Source organism: Nomascus leucogenys, chromosome 21 (assembly GCF_006542625.1).
Source record: "Nomascus leucogenys isolate Asia chromosome 21, Asia_NLE_v1, whole genome shotgun sequence".
NCBI lineage: Eukaryota > Metazoa > Chordata > Mammalia > Primates > Hylobatidae > Nomascus > Nomascus leucogenys.
The window spans coordinates 9,516,869-9,542,054 of NC_044401.1; the positions used below are offsets into that span (position 1 = coordinate 9,516,869).

General features: G+C 42.0%; 3 protein-coding genes across 4 annotated transcripts in view; 1 reads left to right on the plus strand and 2 right to left on the minus strand.

Moving 5' to 3' along the window:
• Positions 1–8,375, minus strand: part of PHLDB2 (pleckstrin homology like domain family B member 2) — a 115,783-nt gene extending 107,408 nt beyond the window's left edge. The window contains exon 1 of the mRNA XM_012501068.2: positions 8,291–8,375. The gene's annotated coding sequence lies outside the window, so the exon portion shown is untranslated. The remainder of the gene's footprint in view (positions 1–8,290) is intronic.
• Positions 8,376–8,577: 202 nt separating this feature from the next.
• LOC105738549 lies at positions 8,578–10,159 on the plus strand. The gene has a single exon (XM_012501073.2). The coding sequence runs from the start codon at positions 8,684–8,686 to the stop codon at positions 9,095–9,097; it is 414 nt and encodes a 137-aa protein (XP_012356527.1). The 5' UTR covers positions 8,578–8,683; the 3' UTR covers positions 9,098–10,159.
• Positions 10,160–20,954: 10,795 nt separating this feature from the next.
• Positions 20,955–25,186, minus strand: part of PLCXD2 (phosphatidylinositol specific phospholipase C X domain containing 2) — a 165,350-nt gene continuing 161,118 nt past the window's right edge. For both annotated transcript variants that reach the window (XM_012501072.1, XM_012501071.1), the window contains one exon: positions 20,955–21,581. In XM_012501072.1, the coding sequence (XP_012356526.1) occupies positions 21,533–21,581 (49 nt within the window). In that variant the 3' untranslated portion in view covers positions 20,955–21,532. The remainder of the gene's footprint in view (positions 21,582–25,186) is intronic.

Below are 25,186 nucleotides of genomic sequence, written 5' to 3' on the forward strand. Positions count from 1 at the left end.
GGGGATCACTTGAGCCCAGGAGGGCAAGGCTGCAGTGAGCTATGATCATGCCACTGCACTCCAGTCTGGGTGACGCAGCAAGATCCTGTCATTTTTTTTAAAAAGTATGAGCTGGGAGCAGTAGCTCAGGCCTGTAATTCCAGCACTCTAGGAGGCCGAGGCAGGCAGATCACTGGAGCCCAGGACTTCAAGACCAGCTTGGGCAACATGGTGAGACCCCATCTCTACAAAATATACAAAAATTAGCCAGGCATGGTGGCACAAGCCTGCAGTCCCAGCTACTGGGAAGGTTGAGGTGAGAGGATCACTTGAACCCAGGAGACCAAGGCTGCAGTAAACCAAGATGGTGTCACAGTACCCCAGCCTGGGTGACAGAACAAGACTCTGTCTCAAAAAAAAAAAATTAAAATTAAAAAAAGACATATGAGGCAATCAGAGAATTTGAGACTGGAAAATAGATGATAATGCTGTGGTTTTTTAAAAGTGTGATGATAATATATCTTAAAAATACTCTTAGAGTTACATTGTAAATTATTTACGAATGAAATACGATGATGTTTGGAATCTGCTTTATAACAATCCATGTTTCAGGGTAAAGTGAGGTTTACAAATGAAACAAGATTAGCATATATAAATAATTGTTGAAGCTGGGTGATAGGTACATGGATCTTTGTTTATTATTTTATTATTCTTTTAGTGTACATTTAAATTTTTGTGTAGTTTAATATTTTTCATAATAAAATATCTTTTAAAAAAGCTACATGCATTCTGCAAGTCAACATCAATAAAATGTATATAGTACCTTAAAAATTATAGTAGCTAACTTTACAAAGAAGGTTGGGGTCATATCACTGGCTCCTAGTTGATTTTTTCTTAAGTATAAAATACTAACTCTTTGCCATACTGAATTAAGTTCCTAAAAGCTGATATATATATTTTCAAGTACCTGGGAGAAGTCTGAAAGCAAATACATTTTCAAGATAACAAGTAAGCAGGCCATCACATTTAAGATATTTGCAAGATAACGTTAGGTGGGGTAGCTAAGTGTCACCACTGCGTGCCCAAATAATGATTTCTTCATAAAACTGTCAAACCCTCCATATCGAGAATTCCAGCCTCAACTAAAAGGTTAAAATACACACACACACACACACACACACACACACACACACACTAACACCCCTTAGAAACTTATGTTAAGGAAGAGACTAACATACTTTGTAGATTTTACAGTTCTGTTACTGCTTCTCTGAAAGTGGAGGAGCTCTTTAGGTCAAGTTCTTCATAGAATCCTAACCAAGGATCCTGATCAAGTACCCCATAAAGCTAGAAAGGTCTTCCTTTATTATGTGATCACCCAGTGAAGTGCAGAATCATGGGATAAGTAACTTCAGATACTCTTCTTCAATCACAGGAGTGCTACAGGGAAAAGCACCCTCTGATCTTTTGATCTCAAAGCTAATTTCAAGCAAGAGAATTATCAACCTGGGGATCATATGTGGATAAAGATGCTCTCTCTTGACCCTGGAACCACCTCCGTGGACTTGAACTGGAAGCTGAGGAGAGTGTATGGGAGGGAAACTCTCCAATCTTTCCGCCATCCTGCCCCATCCCACACTACTGATCAAAAGACACTCCCTTAAGAGTAATATTTAATTTTTCCAAAGTAACATTCCCCAGACCTAAATACTTGCTGGAATTCCCATTCCTTAACCCAAGATTTGTGAACTGGGAATAGTCAGAGTACAAACAGGCTCACAAGAGGTGGAACAAACACAGGTCAACCACGTCTTCCATATTTGTAATGCATTTCGCTTTACATCAAAAACTGAGTGGGTGCGGCTGGGCTCGGTGGCTCATGCCTGTAATTCCAGCACTCTGTGATGCTGAGGTGGGCAGATCACCTGAGGTCAGGAGTTTGAGACCAGCCTGGCCAATATGGCGAAACCCCATCACTACTAAAGTACAAAAATTAGCTGGGTGTGGTGGTGCACGCCTATAATCCCAGCTACTCGGGAGGCTGAGGCAGGAGAATCACTTGAACCTGGGAGGCCGAGGTTGCAGTGAGCTGGATCGCACCACTGTACTCCAGCCTGGGTGACAGAGCAACTCTGTCTCCAAAAAAATAAATAAATAAATAAATAAATGAGTGGGTGGGGTAGGTTTCTAAAATTTTGTAAAGTAAAAATAATAATTATGGTAATATCATATCTTTATTACTTAGCAGCTGATTATGCACAATGAGTATTACAAGACACTTAATTTTTCCCTTCCATGCTATCTACCTTTTGACCACTTACTGCTTGAAAGAACGGAAATAACTTGAACAAGTCGAGATAAATAATTGACTAAGTTTAATTTAATTTTAATCAATGCTGTTTTTTATAACTCTGGCCAAAAGATCTAATAAAGGAAATGGTTACGTTAGGATGTTATTTTTATTACAGTGGCCAATCTAGTAGAAAGAACACTGGATAGGCTGCCAGGGAAGCGAGTCAGAAGATCCATCTTAGTTCTGGTTCTGCTAACAGAACTAAGATCTGGAGCACGTCAATTCGCCTGTCTTCATTTTGTTTTAGCAGGAGTTTCTCCATATTCAACATAGTGAGGGTGAACTACATGTTCTTTCTGCTCCAACTTTCTACACTCCCACAGATACTGGTTAAATAACACAGGAGTGCTCGTTATATAATGCAGGAAATGGAAATGACCACAGAACAGAAATAGTTTTAGTGATAAGGTGGCAGCTACCTAATTGGGAAAAGATTTCACGGGCACTGATGCCCATGACATTCCAAAGGCATGGTAAATTGTTTCAGCATAACATAGTGGGAAAAAGGCCTGGTCAGAGTTATGGTAATGTAATATAATATGGGTATTTGATTGAGCATGATGTATAAGAAAGGTTTTGTCTGCATTCCCATGGCTTGCAGTTTCCTTTATAAATCTTAAGCTGTTTTTGAAAAGCTACTTCTGCAATGACGTAAGCAGTGAGGCAGCCAGACATCACTTCCCAATCCCCTCTGAATATCTCTTGGCTGTGCAGCACTATTCACACTGGGTCTGCACTGGTCAAAAGAATGTAGGAGCTGGGTTTCTTTTGCTTTTATCTTTCCTTGTTTTAGCAGTAGGGTGGTCGAGAAAGAAATCTTGGAAAACTCTTGTAATCTTTAACTTTTTTGCTATTTCATAAGCTAGTTCCATCAACATGCTGCCATCTAGGGCAGTCACATGCAATGTGCGAACAAAACACTCTAAGATGATCAACACCAATTCCCACTGAATTAGCAGCAAGTCTCAGAAAAAGCTGACCTGGCTTAAGGCCATCGATAAATAGTGGCATACACAATATTTTCTTTCCTTTTACTTTGTAAAGTAAGGAAAAGCACTTCATCTAATAAAATCAACCTAACACACTAAACAAGTATCTCCTGTAAAAATCCTCTCAAAACTTTTTTGACTAACTAACCCTGTTACTCTATATCTTATTAATCTGTTTCTTTGTATAGCAATTACCTACAACCTCTAGGTTTCCCACACATCAGTAAAATGATTTTTACACTTGATTTTCTCTTATTGACCACGAGCTGCTATAGACAACTATCTTGCCTTTAAAGCAGATAAAGCACAAAGCTCCTTTTCTGCAATGTCTAAGAAACATCCTTAAGTGTCATGAAAACAACTGTAAGCAAATTAACTCCCGGAAGGTTCAAGTTCCTGGATGAACATAGAGATAAGTAATGCCTTGCTAAATGTTTACTTTGAAGGGATTTGAAAACCTGAGCTAACAAATTTGGTTTTATTTATTTTCAAAAGACAAGTTACTTTAATCAAATCCCCATAAATATTTCTAGCCAACAGTTATTTTTTTTAAAACTACTCCTGTCTCCTCTTCCATCATCTGAAAAACAGTATCAAGAATGGCCAGATGAAAGGTAATAATGAAAAGACTGGTACACCCCTTTTGCATAGTACCTGCCGGGGGGAGGGGGCAGATCCCTTAAAGGGGCTATCACTCTTGAGTCATTTCTAAATATATTACTATGTACTTGGCTTTGAGGTGCACCCTTTGGCTAGCTGTCAAAATGATAAGAAACTATCTTAACACTTTTCGGAGGTTTTATGTCTCCCACCAAAGGCATACTAAAAACTTTCCTATATGGCCAGAACCTGTCAGATTTGAGTATTAGATAAAATAACTACCACAGCAGGACCACTTGGCACCCAGAACTAGAATCCATAATCATGAGCCTAATGGCTAACCATAGCAATGTAAACAGGAGTACACATGTTTGTAATTAATCAGGCTATGGTGTACAACTTTTCTGATAATCAAAACCTCATTAAGGTAACTCCTTTCTATAAACAGAGCCATTCAAAAATGCCATGCTTTTTAAACTCTCCCAAGTAATTAACAATAACTTTCTTTACTATCATTTTCTTTCCCATTAGGTAAACACATGGAATGATAGAGACTGTGGGTGCAGGAGGAAGTGCAATAGAACGGGAGGCTTGCAAATTCTGCCGCTATCTAACCCAGTTAGTTGGTTGGAGGGAAAAGATTCAGATAAGAGGATTTCTAAGGTTCCTTTTACCCCCATAGTTATTTTGTTCTACATGCTGAAAGAATAGCTAAGCTTGAATTGTCTTCTGATTCTTAATCCTAGTTCTATGCAATTGAATTTATATTAGATATCCCCTCATCAGCTTATGAATTTATCCCACAATTTCCCCAACACTTGCTCATTTCCATATATACCAGGTGTCTTTTTTTCTTCCATACTCAGGAGGCCTCTGTAATTCTCCCTTCTGTCCAAGCCAGCCCTATCCATTCATGTACTCTACTCTTAACCGATAAGGCAGGGAGGGACAGAAAATCTCAAATGTTCTGTTTTGTACCTGGATTCAAAAGCAACATCTGCTATGTCTGTGGAACCATCTGTTGCCCACTTTGCCATGGAAAGGACGGTGCAGGCATCAGAAGCGGAGTGTCACAGGTCATATAATGGAATTACCCCTTTCTGGGACTGGGGCACCCAGGCATGTGCCCCACAGTCTCTATGGCTAATGCCTCCCCTCCCCCATCGAAGCATTTATTTATTTTCTCACAGGGAATGGTGCTTTGAAACTTTTACACAAGGTCAGGTCCAGTGTGTTTTGTTTTTTGTTCCCATTTGCCTGAATCTCTATTTTAAAATTTTTAACTCCTGGGTTGTACCTAGAACTTTGTCTGCCCACCCTTAGCTCACCTGAGACCTTATGAGTCCTAAAGCTCTGAGTGTCTCAGTTTTTTACATCTATAAAAAGAAGGGGTAGAAATTAAGTGATCTCTGAGGCTCCCTTGTGCTCTAATGCTCCTAAATCCCATGACTTTAATCCAACTCAGAGTTGTCAATGAATACAAGTTCCTCGACCTCTATGGTATATTAAGACTCTAAATGGCAAGGACAAAAGAATCTGCTGCATACAAAACGGCTTCTATGATAAGGGTCTCTTGTTTAACACAGTTAAACAAGTTTCTTGAGGATCCAAATCAGACTAAGATGCCTAATCTTGTTAACCTACTCCCCCAGGCAATACTCTAGTGCAGGGCTTGGGGCTGCATAATTGTTTTTGTGTTCGGTGCATGGCAGGGTGCTTAACCGCATCCCAGGCCTCTACCCACTATATGGCAGTAGCACTCTCCTTCTGTCAGTTGCTACAACCAAAAATACGTTGCCAATATCCCCTAGGGGCCAAAACCCCTCTCCCATTGAAAACCACAGCTCTAATGTATGTCAGGACTTTAAGATAAAGCACATCACTTAGGTGTTTTTGTTTCAAAAGAGTGACATTTACACAATCAACAATTAAGTACACTAAGACTTTACAGATAGATTTATAAGGCACAGGTACTCCGCCTAGAAAATGTACAAAGCCACTGTCACTCTAAGCCATCCACAGCACCATAGCACTGCCTCCCTGCTAAGGGTTGAAAATCAGGATATAAAGCCGTAACGTTAACTACTCTTTTAAAAATATTTAAAAGGAGACCAGGTGTGGTGGCTCATGCTGTAATCCCAGTACTTTGGGAGGCCAAGGCAGGTGGATCACCTGAGGTCAAGAGTTTGAGACCAGCCTGACCAACGTGGCAAAATCCTGTCACTACTAAAAATAGAAAAATAAGCCAGGTGTGGTGGCAGGCGCCTGTAATCCCAGCTACTCGGGAGGCTGAGGCAGGAAAACGGCTTGAACCAAGGAGGCAGAAGTTGTAGTGAGCCGAAGTAACTTCTCCAGTGAACTCCAGAGTCAACCCTTGCTTATAGACCTCAAAATGGAGCTTTGAAGAAAATAGTGAAAACCAGAGATTGGTTAATCACTTTGGCTTATTTTTTCCTCTCTTGCACACACAACAAACACACATGGTAAATAAAATGTTTCTGGAAAGGTTGCTAACGAGTTTCAGCTTGGTCACAGTTCTTGAAGGGAGGAGTGAGCAAGCTCTTAGTCTAATTTCCTAAGTATCTTTTCCTCCCCTTTTCAAACAGGGATCCAGGCGACACCTGTGGCAGACGATCTCAACACCAAAAGAACAGCAGCTGCCAGCTGCATAAAACAGATTGAGGCCTGCAAATTGACTGAAATGATGACTACTCTTAACCAGACATCTCATTTTTCCACTTGTGACAGGCTGAGATCTGCAAACCTCTGGGTCTCAAGAGATGAAGGCTACATTAGCCAACTAAGAGCACAAACTCAACTCTTCCTTGTCATTAAAGAATTTGCCAGTTATAAATGGTTTGGAGACTTTACAGAATTTAAGTACATGGAATGTTTAAATTTCCCCATTAAATGTAAGAGGCAAAGAAAATCCTTTTAAATAACTAAGCAGAGGATGTGAAAGGGGAGCCAAGAATAGACAGAACTGTCACTTTTCAAAGAACCTTCGCTCTTTATTCAAACAAATATTTACACAATTGAAGGCAACGGCAAGAGAGATATAGCCATTCTGTTAAAATAGTGGGCAACTCTATAACGGTTTATTTATCCCAAATCCGACTGTTCTGTTGCTAACCTACCAGGAACCAAGAATTCAAGTGTTCACAGGGCAAAAGTTTAACCTTCTGAAACTGTGGACCTCATTTAGATCTCTCCCAGCCGAATTCAAACGTTAGAATCCCAGAGACATATCTCGAACGCCCAAATTAAACCAAACTAGGAAGCTTAAAATTACACGTCCAATACTTGAAAACCTACATCTGTAACTTACACGTTCATATTACGAAGGGAAATGTGGCTGACAAATATTTACACTAAAAAGACTCCACATTTTTATGCCTCGTCTAGTTACACTCCCAGCTGTGCCTGGCTATGACTAGCTGTGCATTCTAGAGCTCTTTAGAGCTACTTCAGAGTTGCAGCATAAAGATTTCTAGGGAAGAGGACAGGGCCAGGCGCCCGGAGGATTTCCAGCCACGGGTAGTTTACCAAGAGAAAAAGCTGCGGGCATCGCTCCCTCTTTTACATAAGAAAGGTAAGTGAGGAACCGCGAAGCAGTTTGACTTTTCAAGCTCTTCCAAACAGGAAACCCCAACCCTGGGAGGGATAGCCTGTCAGCCTTTTAATTTCCTGGTGGTGGCGGGAGTTAGCCAGGTCCTCCGCGCTTTAATAAGTGATGACTGCTGGGGCTAAGTTATTAAACGAACCAGCAAACAATTGAGCTGCGCCTCCGCCGCGCAGGGCGCTGGAGAAACAGAGGGTTAGAATACTCCCCAAGCCTTCCAGCTGCTATCTCTAGGGGTGCCGAGACGGCCACACTATAAACTTTCAGTGGAGGGTCAAAGGCCAAATCGGAATCAGCCGCTCTTGGCGGTTAAAGCTCGTAGGTTCACTCTTGAAAGAAAGTGGAACTAGAAGCGCAGCTAGCCAAATATTTGCGGGGAGAGTTCTCTGAATCCCGCGCCCTACACCATCCAGCAGCGGACCTTCTCTTTCTCAGGGAGCTATCCCAAGGATCCCCATCCCTCTCTCCATGTGCATTCCAGAGTTGTTGGAAAAAGTTGCCCCCAGTTCCCCCACATCCTGCCTGTTTCCTACAATCACTCTGGAAGCATCTCCCCTACCAGACACTCCCTCCCCGGGATCCCCTCAACCGGAGATCTACCCAGCCCCCCGAGAGTCATGCACAACGGGGTTCGCCACCCCCACCCACCCAGCTGCGCAGCCTGGGCACTGCCGACCCCAGCCCGGGCTTTTGTCCCTACAGCCTGTAAAGAAGCAAAGAAACTCTGTGTCCCCGGAGCCCACTCACCGTCTCATCTTTCCTCCAAACCGCCGCTCTACGCTGGCGCCGCCGCCCTAACGCCTAGCCTTTGCCCCCGCCCACCCTGTCTCCCTCCGTGAGCCCGCCAGCCCCTCCTAACTCGCGGTGAGCAGTCAGCGCGCCCCTCCTCGGCCCGGGCAGCCACTGCCTCCTCTCCGCCCCCAACCCTCCGCAGCGCAACCGGCGGCAACCAACTCTGCCGCGGGGGAGGCAGCGTCCTCGGGACGCACTCCTGGCACACGGAGTCGGCACCACCCCCTCCTCCAGGACGACCACCGCCGCCTCCTCACCTGGCCATTGGTGCGGCCCGTTCCCGGCGGCGAGAGAAAGCAGGCGCGCTCCTTGCGCCACGCCACACCGTCCGGCCCCCCTCGGGCCGCAATGGTGGGCTCCGCGCGGCTGGGTCCGGCACCCTTGACCCTCTTTGTAACCACCGCGGCGGGCACCCAGGGAGTTCGAGCAACGAAGTTGGTGACCTACCCCGCTCCCAGGCAGTTTGCTGTTGGGGCTTTCACGGCTGCTGGAAGGGCATGGCTGTTTGCCCCATCACTGGGCGCCAGCTTCTCAAAGCTACGTTCACAGCAACGCAGTAGGGACTTTTGCGGCAGGCTTTTTTTAAGAGCTGAAAGAAGGGCGGGAGGGTTTACGTCCTCGGGTGATGATTTCCTCACTAGACAACGAAGTATCTGTTGGGAAACTCCAGGTGACCGCACCTCCTTCCGACAGTTCGCCCCGGGGCAAGTTTACCAGCTGCGTCAGAAAGCAGGTTTGCAAAATCCTTGGAGAACGGCCTGAGCTAAGGACTGGGGTTAGGAGAGTTTTAAACACATTCTCATTTTCTTGCAATCATATCTCTTGAAAGTTTTAATATTTTCCCCAATATTTTTCTGAGTTGCTATAACCAATGAAAACAATGCTGGTGTAGACGTCCACCAGCCAATGCTTTATTGGAAGTCAACGAATGAGACCGAGGGTGGCCCATAGTCGATCTCGGCACGCGGGAATGTGAACCTCTTCCAAGGTCTGGGCGAGTCCCTAGAGTTATGCAGATGAAGAACATTGGCCCTCGAGAATCTCACACCAGCAAAGAAGAGCACAACGAAGCGCAAACTACTTATGATCATTGTGGCTTTGGGCAAGTTGTTGTAGCTCCCAACAACAATTTCTTCACCCAGAGTGCAGCAATAAATGATACTGGTGCTGCAGGGCAGCTAATAAGCTTCTGAATAATATGTGCAAAGTAGCTGGCACCATGAGCAGAACTCAGTATACTGTCACTGAAGAAATAGCTTATTTAATGCATTTTTCATATGTGCAAGTAAAAGTTTGACTTTTAATTTTAGGGAAAGCCTCACCTACGGAATGCCCTTTTTAAATTTCTTTTTAAATTATACTTTAAGTTCTGGGATACAGGTGCAGAACGTGCAGGTTTGTTACACAGGTATACATGTGCCATGGTGGTTTGCTGCACCCATCAACCCTTCATCTAGGTTTTAAGCCCCGCATGCATTAGTTATTTGTCCTAATGCTCTCCCTCCCCTTGTCCCCCCACCCCCAACAGGCCTCGGGGTGTGGTGTTCCCCTCCCTGTGTCCATATGTTCTCATTGTTCAACTCCCACTTACGATGAGAACATGCAGTGTTTGGTTTTCTGTTCCTGTGTTAGTTTGCTGAGAATGATAGTTTCCAGCATCATCCATGTCCCTGCAAAGGACATGAACTCATTCTTTTTTATGGCTGCATGGTATTCCATGGTGTATATGTGCCACATTTCCTTTATCATTGATGGGCATTTGGGTTGGTTCCAAGTCTTTGCTATTGTGAACAGTGCTGCAATAAACATACGTTTGTATGTGTCTTTATAGTAGAATGATTTATAATTCTTTGGGTATATCCCCAGTAATGGGATTGCTGGGTCAAATGGTATTTCTAGTTCTAGATCCCTGAGGAATCGCCACACTGTCTTCCACAATGGTTTAACTAACTTATACTCCCACCAACAATGTAAAAGCATTCCCATTTCTCCACATCCTCTGCAGCATCTGTTGTTTCCTGACTTTAATGATCGCCATTCTAACTGGTGTGAGATGGTATCTCATTGTGGTTTTGATTTGGATTTCTGTAATGACTAGTGATGATGAGCTTTTTTTCATATGTTTGTTAGGAATACCTGGTTTTTTAGAGGAATTTTTTTCCCTATCCTGAGTTTTTGCCTTGCAGAAGCATACATACACTGATCAATCCAACAGTTAAACAGTTAAGTGCTCCAGCAATGTTCTTTTCTCACCCGCATCATCTCTTTCCTCCTCTTTTTTGGATCATCCCCATAAACATAAAATCATTTTATTTCCTTTACCTTGGAATTTTTTTTTCTTTTCTCTTCTTTTTTTTTTTTTTTTTTTTTTGAGACAGGGCCTCGCTTTGTTGCCCAGGTTGGAGTGCAATGGCGCAGTCGTAGCTCACTGCAGCCTTAATATCCTGGGCTCAAGTGATCCTCCCACTTCAGCCTCCTGAATAGCTGGGACCACAGGTGCAGACCACCATGCCCAGCTAATATTGAATTTTTTGCAGAAATGGGGTTTCACCACACTGTTCTTGAACTCCTGGGCTCAAGCGATCTGTCCGCCTCCGCCTCCCTAAGTGTTGGGATGACAGGTGTGAGCCACTGTGCCCTGCCTCTTACTTCCCCTTTATCACTCACTTAGCCCCTGCCACAGTGGCCTCGCAGACTGGATTCCTAGGTAAATACGTTCTATCTCAGGGCCTTTGTTCTAATTGCCCTCTCTGCCTATAATTCCCTCGTCCCAAGTATCTGCATAGTTCACTCCCTCACTTCCTTCAAGACACTGTTCAATGTCACCGTATTGCTCAGGCCTGCTCTGACCACTCTACTTAAAGTTTAAAATGTATTTTCCATACTACTTAAATTTACTTTTTGACAAAGTCACCACATTCTATTATATTGTAAATGTACTTTTAAAATTACGTTTATTGTCTGTCTCTCCTCACTGGAATGTAAGGCAGGCAGTCAGGCAGAGTTTTGCCTGTTCTCTCCAGTGCTATATCCCTAGTGTGCCTACAAGGATGCCAGACATGTAAATGGTGCTCAAGAATAAATCATGGCTTTGACCCAGAGCACTGTGTTGCAAACATTTCCTTGCCTCGAGCAATGCCAGAAATACACTTGACTACACAGACAACTTAGAGACAACTTTTCTCCCTTCAGAAGGTCTAAGGAGAATGTGCACCAACACAGCACATTTAGAATGGCCATAATTAGATTGCCAATATTTATGTCTAAGAAAAAAATAGCTAAATTTATTGAGAGCAACAATTACTATTGTATACGTATCTGGTATTCTTCCAAATATAGGACAATATTAGTTGATGCAATAATCCTATGAGAGTTACTGTTTGTTACTACTTCCATTTTATAAGTAAAAAAGGAATCACAGAGAAGTCAATTGTCACTCAGGTAATAAGTTGGTAGAGGCAGAATTTGAGCACTTGTTCTTGAGTTCATTGTCTTTAATGCTACCTTCTACCTCTTTTCTAAGTATGAATGTTACTAGGGAACATTTCTGTATAAGGAATAATTCCAAATTACTAGACAAAAAGTAATCCTCACTGGCCTCCCTTCACTGCCTTGTTTTATCTGCTAGCATCTCTATCTCTTATGATAGCCAAGCTCCTAGAAGGCAAATGGAGTCATTTTATTCATATTTGTATGAATCATACTCCAAGACTTATACATGGAAGGGACTTAAAAAGTAGTCATTGAATGTGACTTTTTCAAGTGACTAAACCCAGCAAAGTTTCCCATTCCTAATGAGTTAGAGTGGTTTTCAATAGCTTTCATAAGGCCATAGCAGCCTGAAGATAGACGAGACCACCCTGAAGGTGCAAGTGTTAAATTAGATAAATTCAGTCCAGGCTCAGTGGCTCACGCCTGTAATCCCAGCACCTTGGGAGCTGAGATAGCAGGATTGCTTGATACTAGAAGTTCCAGAGCAGCCTGGCCAACACGGCAAAACCCTCTCTCTACTAAAAATACAAAAATATTAGCCAGGCATGGTTGTGCACCATCTGTAGTCCCAGCTACTCAGGAGGCTGAGGTGGGAGAATCACCTGAGAATTCGAGGCTGGGTGAGCCATGATGGCACCACTGCACTCCAGCCTGGGTGGCAGAGTGAGACTTTGTCTCAAAAAAAAAAAAAAAGACAAATGCAGACCTCAACATCTATAGAAAGCACTCAATAAAGTACAATTGTTATCGTTATTATTATATTACCAGACTTTCTTTTAGTAATGGTGATGAAAAGAAAGAAGAAAGAAAGAAAGGAAAGGAAGGAAGGAAGGAAGGAAGGAAGGTAGGAGAAAGGGAAGCATGGGAAGGGGAGAGAGAGAGAAAGAAAGAGAGAAAGAGAAAGAGAAAGAAAAAAGAAAGAAGAAAGAGAGAAAGAAAGAAAGAAGAAAGAGAGAAAGAAAGAAAGAAGAAAGAAAGAAAAGAAAGAAAAAGAAAGAAAGAGAAAGAAAAAAGGAAAAAGAGAGCGTCTTTCTACTTTTTCTATTTCCTGGGTTTTTTATAATAAAGTTTTCTATTTAATCACAGACCAGAGTCCTGCCTCCGCTCTGCCATTCCTTATCACTAGAGATACTGTGTTGTAAACTAAACAGCAGACCTTTCTTGTTTGCCTCTCCAGGATCTGTAGTGGTTACAGTCCCTGATCTTACTTTCCTGTGTCCTTCACCCTCTCAGGTGGGGAACCTTAAAGTGTTGCACAGTGTTGAGGCTAAAGCAACTCTTATCTTGGATGCTAGTCTGCCATGCTGACTTTTTTTTCTTTTTACCCTAATTCCATGGAAGATTATGTGTTGACTTCTGATTAACCCGAGTTCTGGGAATTACTCTAAGATTTGTACTGTATCTACTGTTACCTTAAATCCTGCCCTTGGATCAAAACAACCTTGACCATAAATCCTGCCCATGGGCAGATTCACGTAGCATTCTTGCCTCTCCCTGAGGGGTCGACTTCAATTCTCCTACACATTCTTTTTCTTTAGTTTATGTGTCTTGACTCTGGGAGTGACAGCGTGGAGATGCACCATCTTTTTCCGCAGCCACTGGGGACATGGCTTCTGTTCATAAGTCTCTATTAAATGTTTCTTTCTGAGAAACTGGACTTGTCAGCCTCTTTCTTTGGCTTTTCAGCTTCTGTGGTCTTTGGGAGTAGGTTTGTACATACCTGCTCACTTTGAAACACATACAGTGATATTATGAATTATTTATGTTATTCCATTTGGAATTATTTTTGCTATTGTTCTCTTTTATTAGAAAAGATCGGTTAGATTTAACTTTTTATGTCCTGAATCTGTATATTTTCTCCTTTCTCTGCAATGATAGCCTAACAAATCTTTGTAGCTATTAACTCATTTCAATCTTACTGCAGTTTAACTCATGGAACAATTGTTTGTGCTGAAGTTCACTTTAATATTATGATGATTTAATGAAACAAGAAGTTTCTACTTGCAAAGTGCAGTGGAAAAATCATTGACTGTGAAGTCAAGCAGAACTGGGTTTTAAGCCCTGATTCGGCCCCTTTGCTAGCTAATATGGTTTGGCTCTGTGTCCCAACCCAAATCTCACCTGGAATTGTAATTCTCATAATCCCCAAGTGTCAAGAGTGGGACCAGGTGGAGGTAATTGGATCTTGGGGGCAGTTTCCCCCATGCTGTTCTCATGATAGTGAGTTCTCATGAGATTTGATGGTTTTGTAAGTGTCTGGCATTTCCCCTTCTTGCATTCATTCTGTCCTGCTGCCCTGTGAAGAAAGTGTCTGCTTCTCCTTTGCCTTTTGCCATGATTGTTAAGTTTCCTGAGGCCTCCCCAGCAATGCGAAACTGTGAGTCAATTAAACCTCTTTCCTTTATAAGTTACCCAGTCTCAGGTATTTCTTTATAGGAGTGTGAGAACGGACTAATACAATACCCAAGTAATTTGAGTGCATTTTTTATCTTCATTGAGAAGCAAACTTCTATTCTGAAAAGTAAGAACTATTTTTTTCTGGAGATGGAGTCTTGCTCTTGTTGCCCAGGCTGGAGTGCAATGGCACAATCTTGGCTCACCACAACCTCTGTCTCCTGGGTTCAAGCGATTCTCCTGCCTCAGCCTCTGGAGTAGCTGGGATTACAGGCATGTACCACCAAGCCTGGCTAATTTTGTATTTTTAGAAGAGATGGGGTTTCACCATGTTGGTCAGGCTGGTCTTGAACTCTTTACCTCAGTTGATCCACCCACCTCGGCCTCCCAAAGTGCTGGGATTACAGGTGTGAGCCACCGCGCCTGGCTGAACTCATATTTTATGAGCCAGTGTGTTAATGTAGGTACCATTCCTTGCACAGAGGATAGATAGCACAAAAAGAACACCCAGCAGAGTAGTTTCCAACCACATTTGCCTTTCTGGAACTATTGATAATGATGTTGACCATTGAGTTATACACTGACTGTGCTATATAAGTTCAGTTCCAATTTACACACTCTTTTTAGAATTTAGTACTTAGATAAATTTTCTCTCTAAAAAAATGAATGTACTTTGATTTCTTAGAAAAGGCATCTTCATCTATTTTCACGTTGGATTTGCAACTGTTGTTAAGGCAAACTATGTAACCCAGTGTTTCTCTTTGTTTCCTTGTTGCCAGGAAGCCCAGAGTCAAACTTACCATTAAATTTTTGTGTAACGGTAATAAAGACTTTGCTTTTCTCTCCTTTTTAAAATGTTGATGTATTTTGATTCCAATAACCTTATTGAATATTTTTTTGCTATACATTCTCTAATATATATTAAATATATAAAGTATAAATATTAATCAAATTAATACCAGAACGTTAACCAAAACTAAAGTGAAAATCACTTTAACCTCGTAGGGGCATAAAAAGGCAAATACCTAATTTTTGTCTCCTCAAGTTTAATGATTATCCCCATGTGCTGCTTTATCTTTAAACAGTTACAAGGTAGGTTCTCTAATTATGAGAAAAATGTAAATCTATTTGGAACATCTGCTTAATTTCTGCATTAAATGTTCTCTTTCCGCCCTACCCCGAATCTTTTCTGTGAGTCTGTATTGTAATCAGGCAGGAAAAGGATGGTGTGTGTGTGTGTGTGTGTGTCTTTTAGATTAACCTATCCCGGCTGTGTTATCTGGCTTACTTTTCTTATCACTTGAGGACCCTGAATTGGTCTACTTTGCCTGCATAGTGGGCTTAAAACAAGGAGTTTCTCTGTATCTTATCTGCTTATCATGGAAAAAAAAACAACACCTTATCAGCAGTATTCCTTGATACTGAAGAGAGCTCAGCTTCTCTTCTCTCTATTAGATTTCTCTGTTTTTCCTTTCATCTGACTTTCATCATCCCTCCAGTTATACCATACCTTGATTTCAAATTTGTCCTTAATGTTATACATAAAGATAATTATATTATGTATAAAGATAATTATACGTAAGGATTATTATACAATCTATGTATAATATTAATTTATGTATATATAATATATGTGTATTATATATGATCTTTACATATAACATAATTATATATATAATATTTATTTTATATATATATATATAGAGAGAGAGAGAGAGTGAGAGAGAGAGGGAGAATGCCACCTTGGGCATCTATCCAATTTGGATAGATGTCCAAATTGATGTGTCAGATATACACAGACTTCAGCACACGGGAGAATTCTGACAACTGAGAGCAGGGGCCAGGATTCAGAACATGAGGAATGTTAAAGGCAAGTTTACGAAGCACCTACTCTGTTTTATACTGCCTAGCATATAACTGTAATATGATAATGTAATATATACTAAAAAACAACGATACAGAAGAGTTCAGGTGAAGGGGTATTTGTGTCCATGAGTCCACCAGGGAAGACAACATATGTGAGTTTCATACTGAAAAAAAAAAAAAGGTTGGGGGGCCTTCTAGGCAGAGGAAAGACCATGAGCAATGTAGGAGGACAGTAAAGCCAAGGCAGGTTTGGGAAAGAGTGAGTAATACAGCCGCCTGAGCTGGGGAGGGAGGAGTAAGAGATAAGATCTAGGATGCTGGGGCCAGATTTGAGGAAAGGGGAAAGATGGGGCTTTGAATTTTAGGCCTCGCATCAAATACCATTTTAATTATGTCATTTCCTTACTCTAAACTTGCACTGGCTCCTTGCTGCAGGACAACAGGAAGAGCCAGCGGCTATGTAGGAAGCGGAACAACATGATTATATAGGCATAGGGTGAAAAAGAAATATGAGCTCCAGCCACAACATTGAAAGACTCTAATAAAGCCCCACTCTACTTCCTGTATTAAACAAGGTGTCAGTCTCAAGTCGAGGCTGCTCAGCTGCGAACTGCATATTCATTAGGGCTACAATTAAGATATTAAATCTCTCCGTCCACTCCTGACTGCCCTTTTTCTTTTTCAGAGTTATGATTACTCTGTAGTCACAGATCCTAAAATGCTCACAGAAATACACATGAATAGCCACCTTTTGGCTGTTGGGTCACTGATGGACTAGAAATTCAGTGACAACATTCCAATTAACTGGCTATGTCTGCAGGGGCTCAGTGCTACTTGCTGGACCATTTTTGATGTTCCCCCTGATGGGGACAATGTCATTGCTTCTCTCAGGAGAATTGCAAAGAACACTAGTAAAAAAATTTTTTTTTTTTTTAGATGGAGTCTTGCTCTGTCACCCAGGCTGGAGTGCAGTGGTGTGATCTCGGCTCACTGCAAGCTCCGCCTCCCAGGTTCATGCCATTCTCCCGCCTCAGCCTCCCGAGTAGCTGGTACTACAGGTCACCACCACCACACCTGGCTAATTTTTTGTATTTTTAGTAGAGACGGGGTTTCACCATGTTAGCCAGGATGGTCTCGGTCTCCTGACCTCGTGATCTGCCCGCCTCGGCCTCCCAAAGTACTGGGATTACAGGCATGAGCCACCACGCCTGGCCAGAAACATTATTTTATAGCACTCAACTCTGACTGGAGATTTATGTTAGTGCTCAATAAATTCAAAATGGTTGTTTGAAGCATTTATTTCTGAGATACAGGTAGTGATGTTATGACTAGTATAGTTCCTTTATTTATTTATGTATTTACTTTAAAGACAAGGTCTTGTTCTGTTGCCCAGGCTGGAGTATAGTGGGGTAATCATAGATCATTGTAACTTGAAACCTGGACTCAAGCCATCCTCATGCCTCAGCCTCCCAAGTAACTAGGACTACAAGTGCATGCCACCACACCCAGATTTTAAAATTTTTTTGTAGAGATGGGGTCTCGCTATGTTGCCCAGGCTGGTCTTAAGCTCCTGGGGTCAAGTGATCCTCCTGCTTCATCTTAGTATGGTTATTTTAGTCTCATTTGAATTTGTGGCTATCCTCAAAAACCAAGAATTTATTTTTAAATTTTTTAAAATTTCAACAGCTTTTTAGGTACAAGTAGTTTTTTATTACACGAATGAATTACATAGTGATGAATTTTGATATTTTAGTGCACCCATCATGCAAGCAGTGTACATTTACCTAATGTGTAGTTTTTTATCCCTAGCCCTGCCCCCCTCACCTTCTCCCTTTGAGTTTCTAAAGTCTCATGTCATTCTGTATACCTTTGTGTACCCAGAGCTTAACTTCCACTTATAAGTGAGAACATACGGTTTTCGGTTTTCCACCCCTGTTATTTCACTTAGAATAATGGCCTCCAGCGGCTGGGCACGGTGGCTTACGCCTGTAATCCTAGCACTTTGGGAGGCTGAGGTGGGTGGATCACGAGGTCAGAAGATCAAGACCATCCTGGCTAACATGGTGAAACCCCATCTCTACTAAAAATACAAAAAATTAGCTGGGTGTGGTGGCGGGCGCCTGTAGTCCCAGCTACTTGGGAGGCTGAGGCAGGAGAATGGCGTGAACCTGGGAGGCAGAGCTTGTAGTGAGCCGAGATCGCGCCACTGCACTCCAGCCTGGGCGACAGAGTGAGACTCCGTCTCAAAAAAAAAAAAAAAAAAAAAAAAAAAAAAGAAATGCATTGTTAGGTAATTTTGTCATTGTGCAAACATAAAGTCCACTTACACAAACCTGGGTGGCATAGTCTATTACACACCCAGTCTATATGGCATAGCTATAAGAATGGCATAGCCTATTCCTAGGCTACAAGCCTATATAGCATGCTACTGTACTGAATACTGTAGGCAACTGTAATATAATGGTAAAATATTTGTGTATCTAAACATCTCAACACAGAAAAGGTAAGGTGTTGTGCTACCGTACCACTGTCACCAGATGATAAGACATTTTTCCGCTCCATTATAATCTTGCAGGGCCACTGTTGTACGTGTGGTCCCTCACTGATTGAAACATTATGCAGTGCACGACTGTATATGTCTAAAGGGAATATTTTTCTCCCCACACCCCAAACCTGTTGGCAGAGCTTTCTGGGGCTCTTCCTCTGTTTCTTCAACAAAAATCCCAGATAAGGTCTGAGATCCCTCAACAATTGGAGTGCTGTTTGGGGGGGTCAAAGCACCAAAGCACTTAGGCTTTTTACTCCTCTAGTCTGCTGAGCATTGATGAGCAACGTAATCAAGACAAGCTCTGATGCAGTTTATTGTTTTCCTGTTGCAAAAGCTAGTTTTGTCCTGCAGAAGTTATCAAAGTGACTATCCAGGTGGAAAATTCCTTACACAGGCAATTTTGAAGGATCCCTAATGGTGGGTGGTGGGGGAGCAACCTTACCCTTGATGAATAATTCACTGGTAATTAGTTCTCAAAAGAAAGTTTTATCTCTCAGGGGCTATTAGCATTTTATGATAGATTCTCCATTACTTTGTTGAATGCTTTGATCCTACTGGAAATATCAGTCCTTTGTTTTTCATTCCAACTTCCACAATCCTCAGTACAAGAAAGAAGGAAGGTTTAGGAATGTACACGGGGGAAGGTGAGGGTCGCATACTGTCTACCTACACAGGGGTATCCTTTGGGCACAGCAGACGTAACATGTCCTAATCATTACATCATTATCACCTTCCCTCAAGTGCACCCCTCAGCCCTCCTTCTTAATTGTAGTCTACAATTAAGTAAAGGACACCCTCTTAGATCCAGTCATCCAACTCCCTTATCTGGAAAACTTCTTCAGTCCCTCAATTCTTCCTCAACCCCTATTACCAATCCATTGCCAAATTGTATAATTTTTACCTCTTAAACATCTGTCAATAGTACTTTTCATCCCCTTGCCTTCATTCACTACCTGGTATTTCCCCACTTTTAGAGAGAGCCAGGAATAAGTCAAGGGGAGATGGAACCTCATTAGGCCTGGGGCTAAAGGGACATTGGGTGTGCAGTAAGTAAGGCTCTCCCAAGGAAATGGAAGATGCAGAGCCTAAAGAAAAAGCTAAGATCCACATTTTGGAAAGAGGGTCTGGAAGTATCAAATCCAACACTGTGCATTTGGCCATGAGAGGGGATGGGGTATACGGCAGTTGCTGAGTAATATATTCAGTATTTAAAGCTTCCACTTATGGCAGGATGTGATGGCCAGGTGAGATGGGATGGGAGGATATTGGAATTGTAATAGGCTCCTAAATCAAGCCTCAACAACAGTACTTAAAATTTTAAGTTCTTTTATTAGTCTTTTTTTCCCCTAACCTCCTGCACACAATTCTAAGCTGTATGAGGACCGGGATCTTTCTATCTTGTTCATTGTCATATCTCCAGTGCGTCTCTCAGAACTTCATACATGACAGACACTATTAAATATTCTTTGAATAATTACATAAGTTGGTTTTTACCGAAACTCTAATCTCATCACTCCAATGCTTAGAATTCTTCAATAACTTCTCAAAGCCTTTAGGATAAAATAAATCTGGAATCCTCAGATTAGCACGAAAACAAATAAACAAAAAAAAATGTCATTTGGTTTCTCCAAGTTATTTTCCCACCTAATAGCTTGCCACTTCCTTCCTCCTCTTCCTGTAAGGAGGGAGCATTCCAGTCACAGTAAACTGCCTGCAGTTATTCACATGAGTCACATTCATGTATCTCTTTCCTCATAATCTCAATTCACCTAGCAATAGTCGCTTCAGAAATCACCCTCTCCAGAAAGCTTTCTCCAACTCCATGACTGGTTTTGGTTAGATGTCAAAGAATTTCACATCGTCATATTGCAATGTTTCTGTTTTATTTTCTGTGTCTGCTCAAGATAAACACTCCCTACAGATTGCAGAATTCCCAGCCAGCCCCTACAATAGAGCAACTGAGTAAGACAATTGCTTAAAATCTCTCTTTGTGTGTGTGTGTGTGTGGGTGTGTGTGTGCGCGCGCGCGGGTGTGTGTGTATGTGTGTTCTATTGGTTCTGTTTCTCTGGAGAACCCTAACACAGGTTTTTCTATTTTAACTTCTTGTGTCTAGAACTTAGCACAATGAGTAAATGAAAAATTAAATCTGGTTTGTAATTGCCCTCCCTTAATACAAGAAGACTTTGCAGTACAGAGCTGGTCAGCTGGTCAGAAGGAAATACTAATGAGATTGGCTGAAACTAGATAACCAAGCTTATCCCTCAGCCTTCTGGTTACTTGATCATCTGAGGCATAATAACAAATAATGAGGAATATATACACTTTATAAGCTTATGTATTCTGTTTGAGCGCCAGGGAAACCCTTTGCAAAGATTTCAACCAGAACCACAAACCCTGTGAATTGGGAGTAGTTGTGTTGGAGCCTCCTCCCTCCTCAGATATGTCAGTATCAGCTACTCTGCTAGAGTCTAAAGGCTTGTTGTCTTTCTCTATACATCCCATCCCACCCTTTCTTGTGCAGGCTTTGATTTCGGAATGACTGATGAGTCACTGGGAAAGACCTCCACACCAGCTGCTTGGGTCTTCCCATCCTTCAGCATCTGGACTAAATAAAACCTCAGCATATGTCTTCAGTGAAGTGAGATATGGTGACCTGTGAACAAGCAGGTGACCAAAGTTCTGGGCAAGGATTGCCAGCCTCAGGCTCTCTTCCCCAGTGATTGCTGGACTCCTGGGTTTATGCTTGAAAATGCCAGCTCATTCCCAATACGTATGATAGAGTAAGAACTTGTAAATATGTACTGAAAACCTCTGACAATAAAGTTCTCACCGAAATGTTGCACATCACCAACTCCATCTTCCTTGGGCACCTCTCTCTGGGTATCATCTGTCTCCATCAGGATCTTCTGCTGAATCTCAAAGGATAAACTGGGATCAGTGCCAGCCTGCACACAGCAAGAAAAGAGAGGTACCATGATTGGAAAGCTGAATCGACCTCTGAAAACTCAAGGTCAACAGAACTTCATCTGTTGAACACAGATGTTGAACATCCGGGGAAACTAACTGCTGCTGAAGTTGAAAAACACATCCTGGATCACCCTGTTATTTCACTGCTATCTTCCCTGTAAAACAACAGAACTTCGCCACCACCAGCACCACTAACAACAAAAGCACACTGTTATCTAGAATAGACAAATCTGGCAAACAAGTAATGGACAATGCTTAAACCAAAAGAGGAACCACTTTCTTAGCATAGTTATTTCTTCTTGGGCATGTTGCTGCTTATTTTCTGTTTTTCATCCACTGCTTATTATTTACCAGCCACTGTTAGGTACTTTGTCTTTATTATTTCTTCTAATGTTTACAAATCCCATTTTTTTTTTTTTTTTTTTTGAGACGGAGTCTCGCTCTGTCACCCAGGCTGAAGTGCAGTGGCGTGATCTCGGCTCACTGCAACCTCCACCTCCAGGATTCAAGCAATTCTCCTGCGTCAGCCTCCTGAGTAGGTGGGATTACAGGCATGTGCCACCATGCCCAGGTAATTTTTTTTGTATTTTTAGTACAGACGGGGTTTCACCATATTGGCCAGGCCGGTCTTGAACTCCTGACCTTGTAATCCACCCACCTTGACCTTCCAAAGTGCTGGGATTACAGGAATCCACCCACCTCGACCTTCCAAAGTGCTGGGATTACAGGCATGAGCCACTGTGCCCGGCACAAATCCTATATTATAGGGAAAGAAACCAGTGTCCTTGTTCTCAAGAGCTTCCCAAAGAGTTCCTGACTTTAAGTCTGGCTTCCTGCAGCTGACATATCTAATATTCTCTGTAGACACAGGGGAGCCCCAGGAGATGACCTGGTTCCACTATCATGTAAGTAAGGGCTCCCATTTGTTGTACACCTAGTATGCCAAATATTGTCCCACTTGATTCTCACAATGTCTCTAAGACTAAGTGCTGTCATTTTTTTATTTAACAAATGAGGAGCCAGAGACTGAAGAGGAATAATTAGAGAGTTATCAAAAGTCACATTACAGGCTGGGTGCGGTGGCTCACGCCTGTAATCCCAGCACTTTGGGAGGCCAAGGCGAGCGGATCACAAGGTCAGGAGATCGAGACCATTATGGCTAACACGGTGAAACCCCGTTTCTACTAAAAATATAAAAAATTAGCCAGGCGCGGTGGCGGGTGCCTGTAGTCCCAGCTACCCGGGAGGCTGAGGCAGGAGAATGGTGTGAACTCGGGAGGCAGAGCTTGCAGTGAGCCGAGATCGCACCACTGCACTCCAGCCTGGGCGACAGAGCGAGACTCCATCTCAAAAAAAAAAAAAAAAAAAAAAAAAAAAAAAGGTCACATAACCAGTGACGTACATTACCTAATAAGGTGACAATCACCATCTCCTATTCAAATGCTAAAACATACCAGGTTTTGTTTATATTGCTCTTGGTATATTAAGGAGAATGAACCTTAATGGTGGCAGAATTGGAGTCAGAAAGGTAAGTTAGAGGTCTATACGATAATTCATGGGAGAGATGGTAAGAAACTAAACTAAAGGCATTTGTGTACAATAGTGAGATGCAGACTGTATGATACACCTGGGAGGTAAAACGCATCAAGCCAACATGATTTATTGATTCTAGAAGGTGGGTACAGGGGAGAGAGGGTTTGATTTGGGTAAGTGATGGATGATGGTGCCATTATCTACGAACAGAAATATTGAAAGTAGAACAGATATGGGGTGAGGAGGGGAATTTAATTCTGGACATGTTGAATTGAAATATATCTGTAGAGCATCCAAGTGAAGTGCAGGGTAGAGAACAAGACTAGAGATGTATATTTGGAGGATGCAGATCAAGACAAGTTTTTTTCTTTTTCAAAATGGGAGGGAGCAAGGCAAACTGTCTCATAGGCTGAGAGAGATGTTAAAGATCTAGGAAACAGAGAGATTAAGTGAGAGAGGAATGTCGTGGGAGAATAGAGAGAGGATGAGGTCAAGAACCCAGCTGGAGTGTTGGTCTTGACTAGAATAAGCTCTTTTTATCTCAAGAGAATGGGTAGTGAAAGCAGGTAAGGGTAGATGCCAATGTAGGTCAACAGCTATCTGATGGGAAGGTTACAATTAGAGGATTTTTACATTACAGAGTTTTTTACATACTGAGTTTACATACATTGTTTTCGTCCATGAAGAACAAGGCCAAGTCTTCCATTGAAAGTGTACCAGCATGAATATTATTTAGGAGATAACTGCTGAAATATAAACTTCCATAAGTTATACTTAAAAGAAGCTTTAAAAACTTTTGTGCTATAAGCAATACCATCAAAAAAGTGAAATGAGAGCCCACAGAGCAGGAGAAAATGTTTGTGAATTATATATCTGATAAGGGACTTGTAGCAAGAGTATGTGTAAAACTCTTAAAATTCAGAATACTTGGCAAAGCATGGTGGCTCACTCCTGTAATCCCAACACTTTGGGAGGCTGAGGCAGGAGGATCACTTGAGCCCAGGATTTCGAGACCAGCCCGGGCAACATAGAGAGATCCTGTCTGTACCAAAGATTTTAAAAAATTAGCCAGGCATGGTGCCATGTGCCTGTGTTCCCAGCTACTTGGAGGCTGAGGCAGGAGGATGGCTTGAGCCCAGGGGTTAGGAGCTGCAGTGAGCTCTGATCATGCTACTGTGCTCCAGCCTGGGCAACAGAGCGAGATGCAGTCTAATAAAAAAATCAAAATACACAAAGGATTTGAGTAGACATTGCTCCAAAGGAGATATACTGAACATCTTTAGCCATTTGGGAAAGGCACATCAATACCACAATATGATACCATTTCATACCCACTAGGATGGCTATAATAAAAAGACAGATTGTAACAAGTATTGGAGAGAATGGAGAAATTGGAGCACTCATAGGGTGTTTATGGAAATACAAAATGCCTCTTTGGATCGCAATCTGCCAGTTCCTCTAAAGGTTAACAGGGCTGCCATAAAATCCAGAAATTCCACTCCTATGTATATACCCCAAATAAATGAAAACATATGTTCTCACAAAAACTCATATGTAAATGTTCATGGTGTCATTATCTGTAATAGCAAAAAATGGAAACAACTCAGATGTCTTTCAAAAGGTGAATGGACATATCAAAAGGTATCTTTTATCAAAAGGCAAAGTGTGACATATCTATACAATGGAGTATTATTCAGCAATACAAAGGAACAAAGTACTGACAATGCTTCATCATGGATGAACTTTGAAAACATGCTAAATGAAAGAAGCTAGTCACAAAATATCACATATTACATAATTACATTTATATGAACTGTTCAGAATAGGTAAATCTATAGAGACAGAAAATAGATTTGTGGTTGCCTGGAACTGGATGTAGGGAAGAGATGAAAGAGGAATAGACAGTGCTGCTAATGGGTGTGGATTTTCTTTTAAGAGTGAGGAGGCCAGGCGCGGTGGCTCACGCTTGTAATCCCAGCACTTTGGGAGGCCGAGGCGGGCGGATCACAAGGTCAGGAGATCGAGACCACGGTGAAACCCCATCTCTACT

Excerpts from the sequence above, each read along its gene's own strand:
- LOC105738549 (XM_012501073.2), top strand. The coding sequence starts at position 8,684 with ATGGTGGGCTCCGCGCGGCTGGGTCCGGCACCCTTGACCCTCTTTGTA.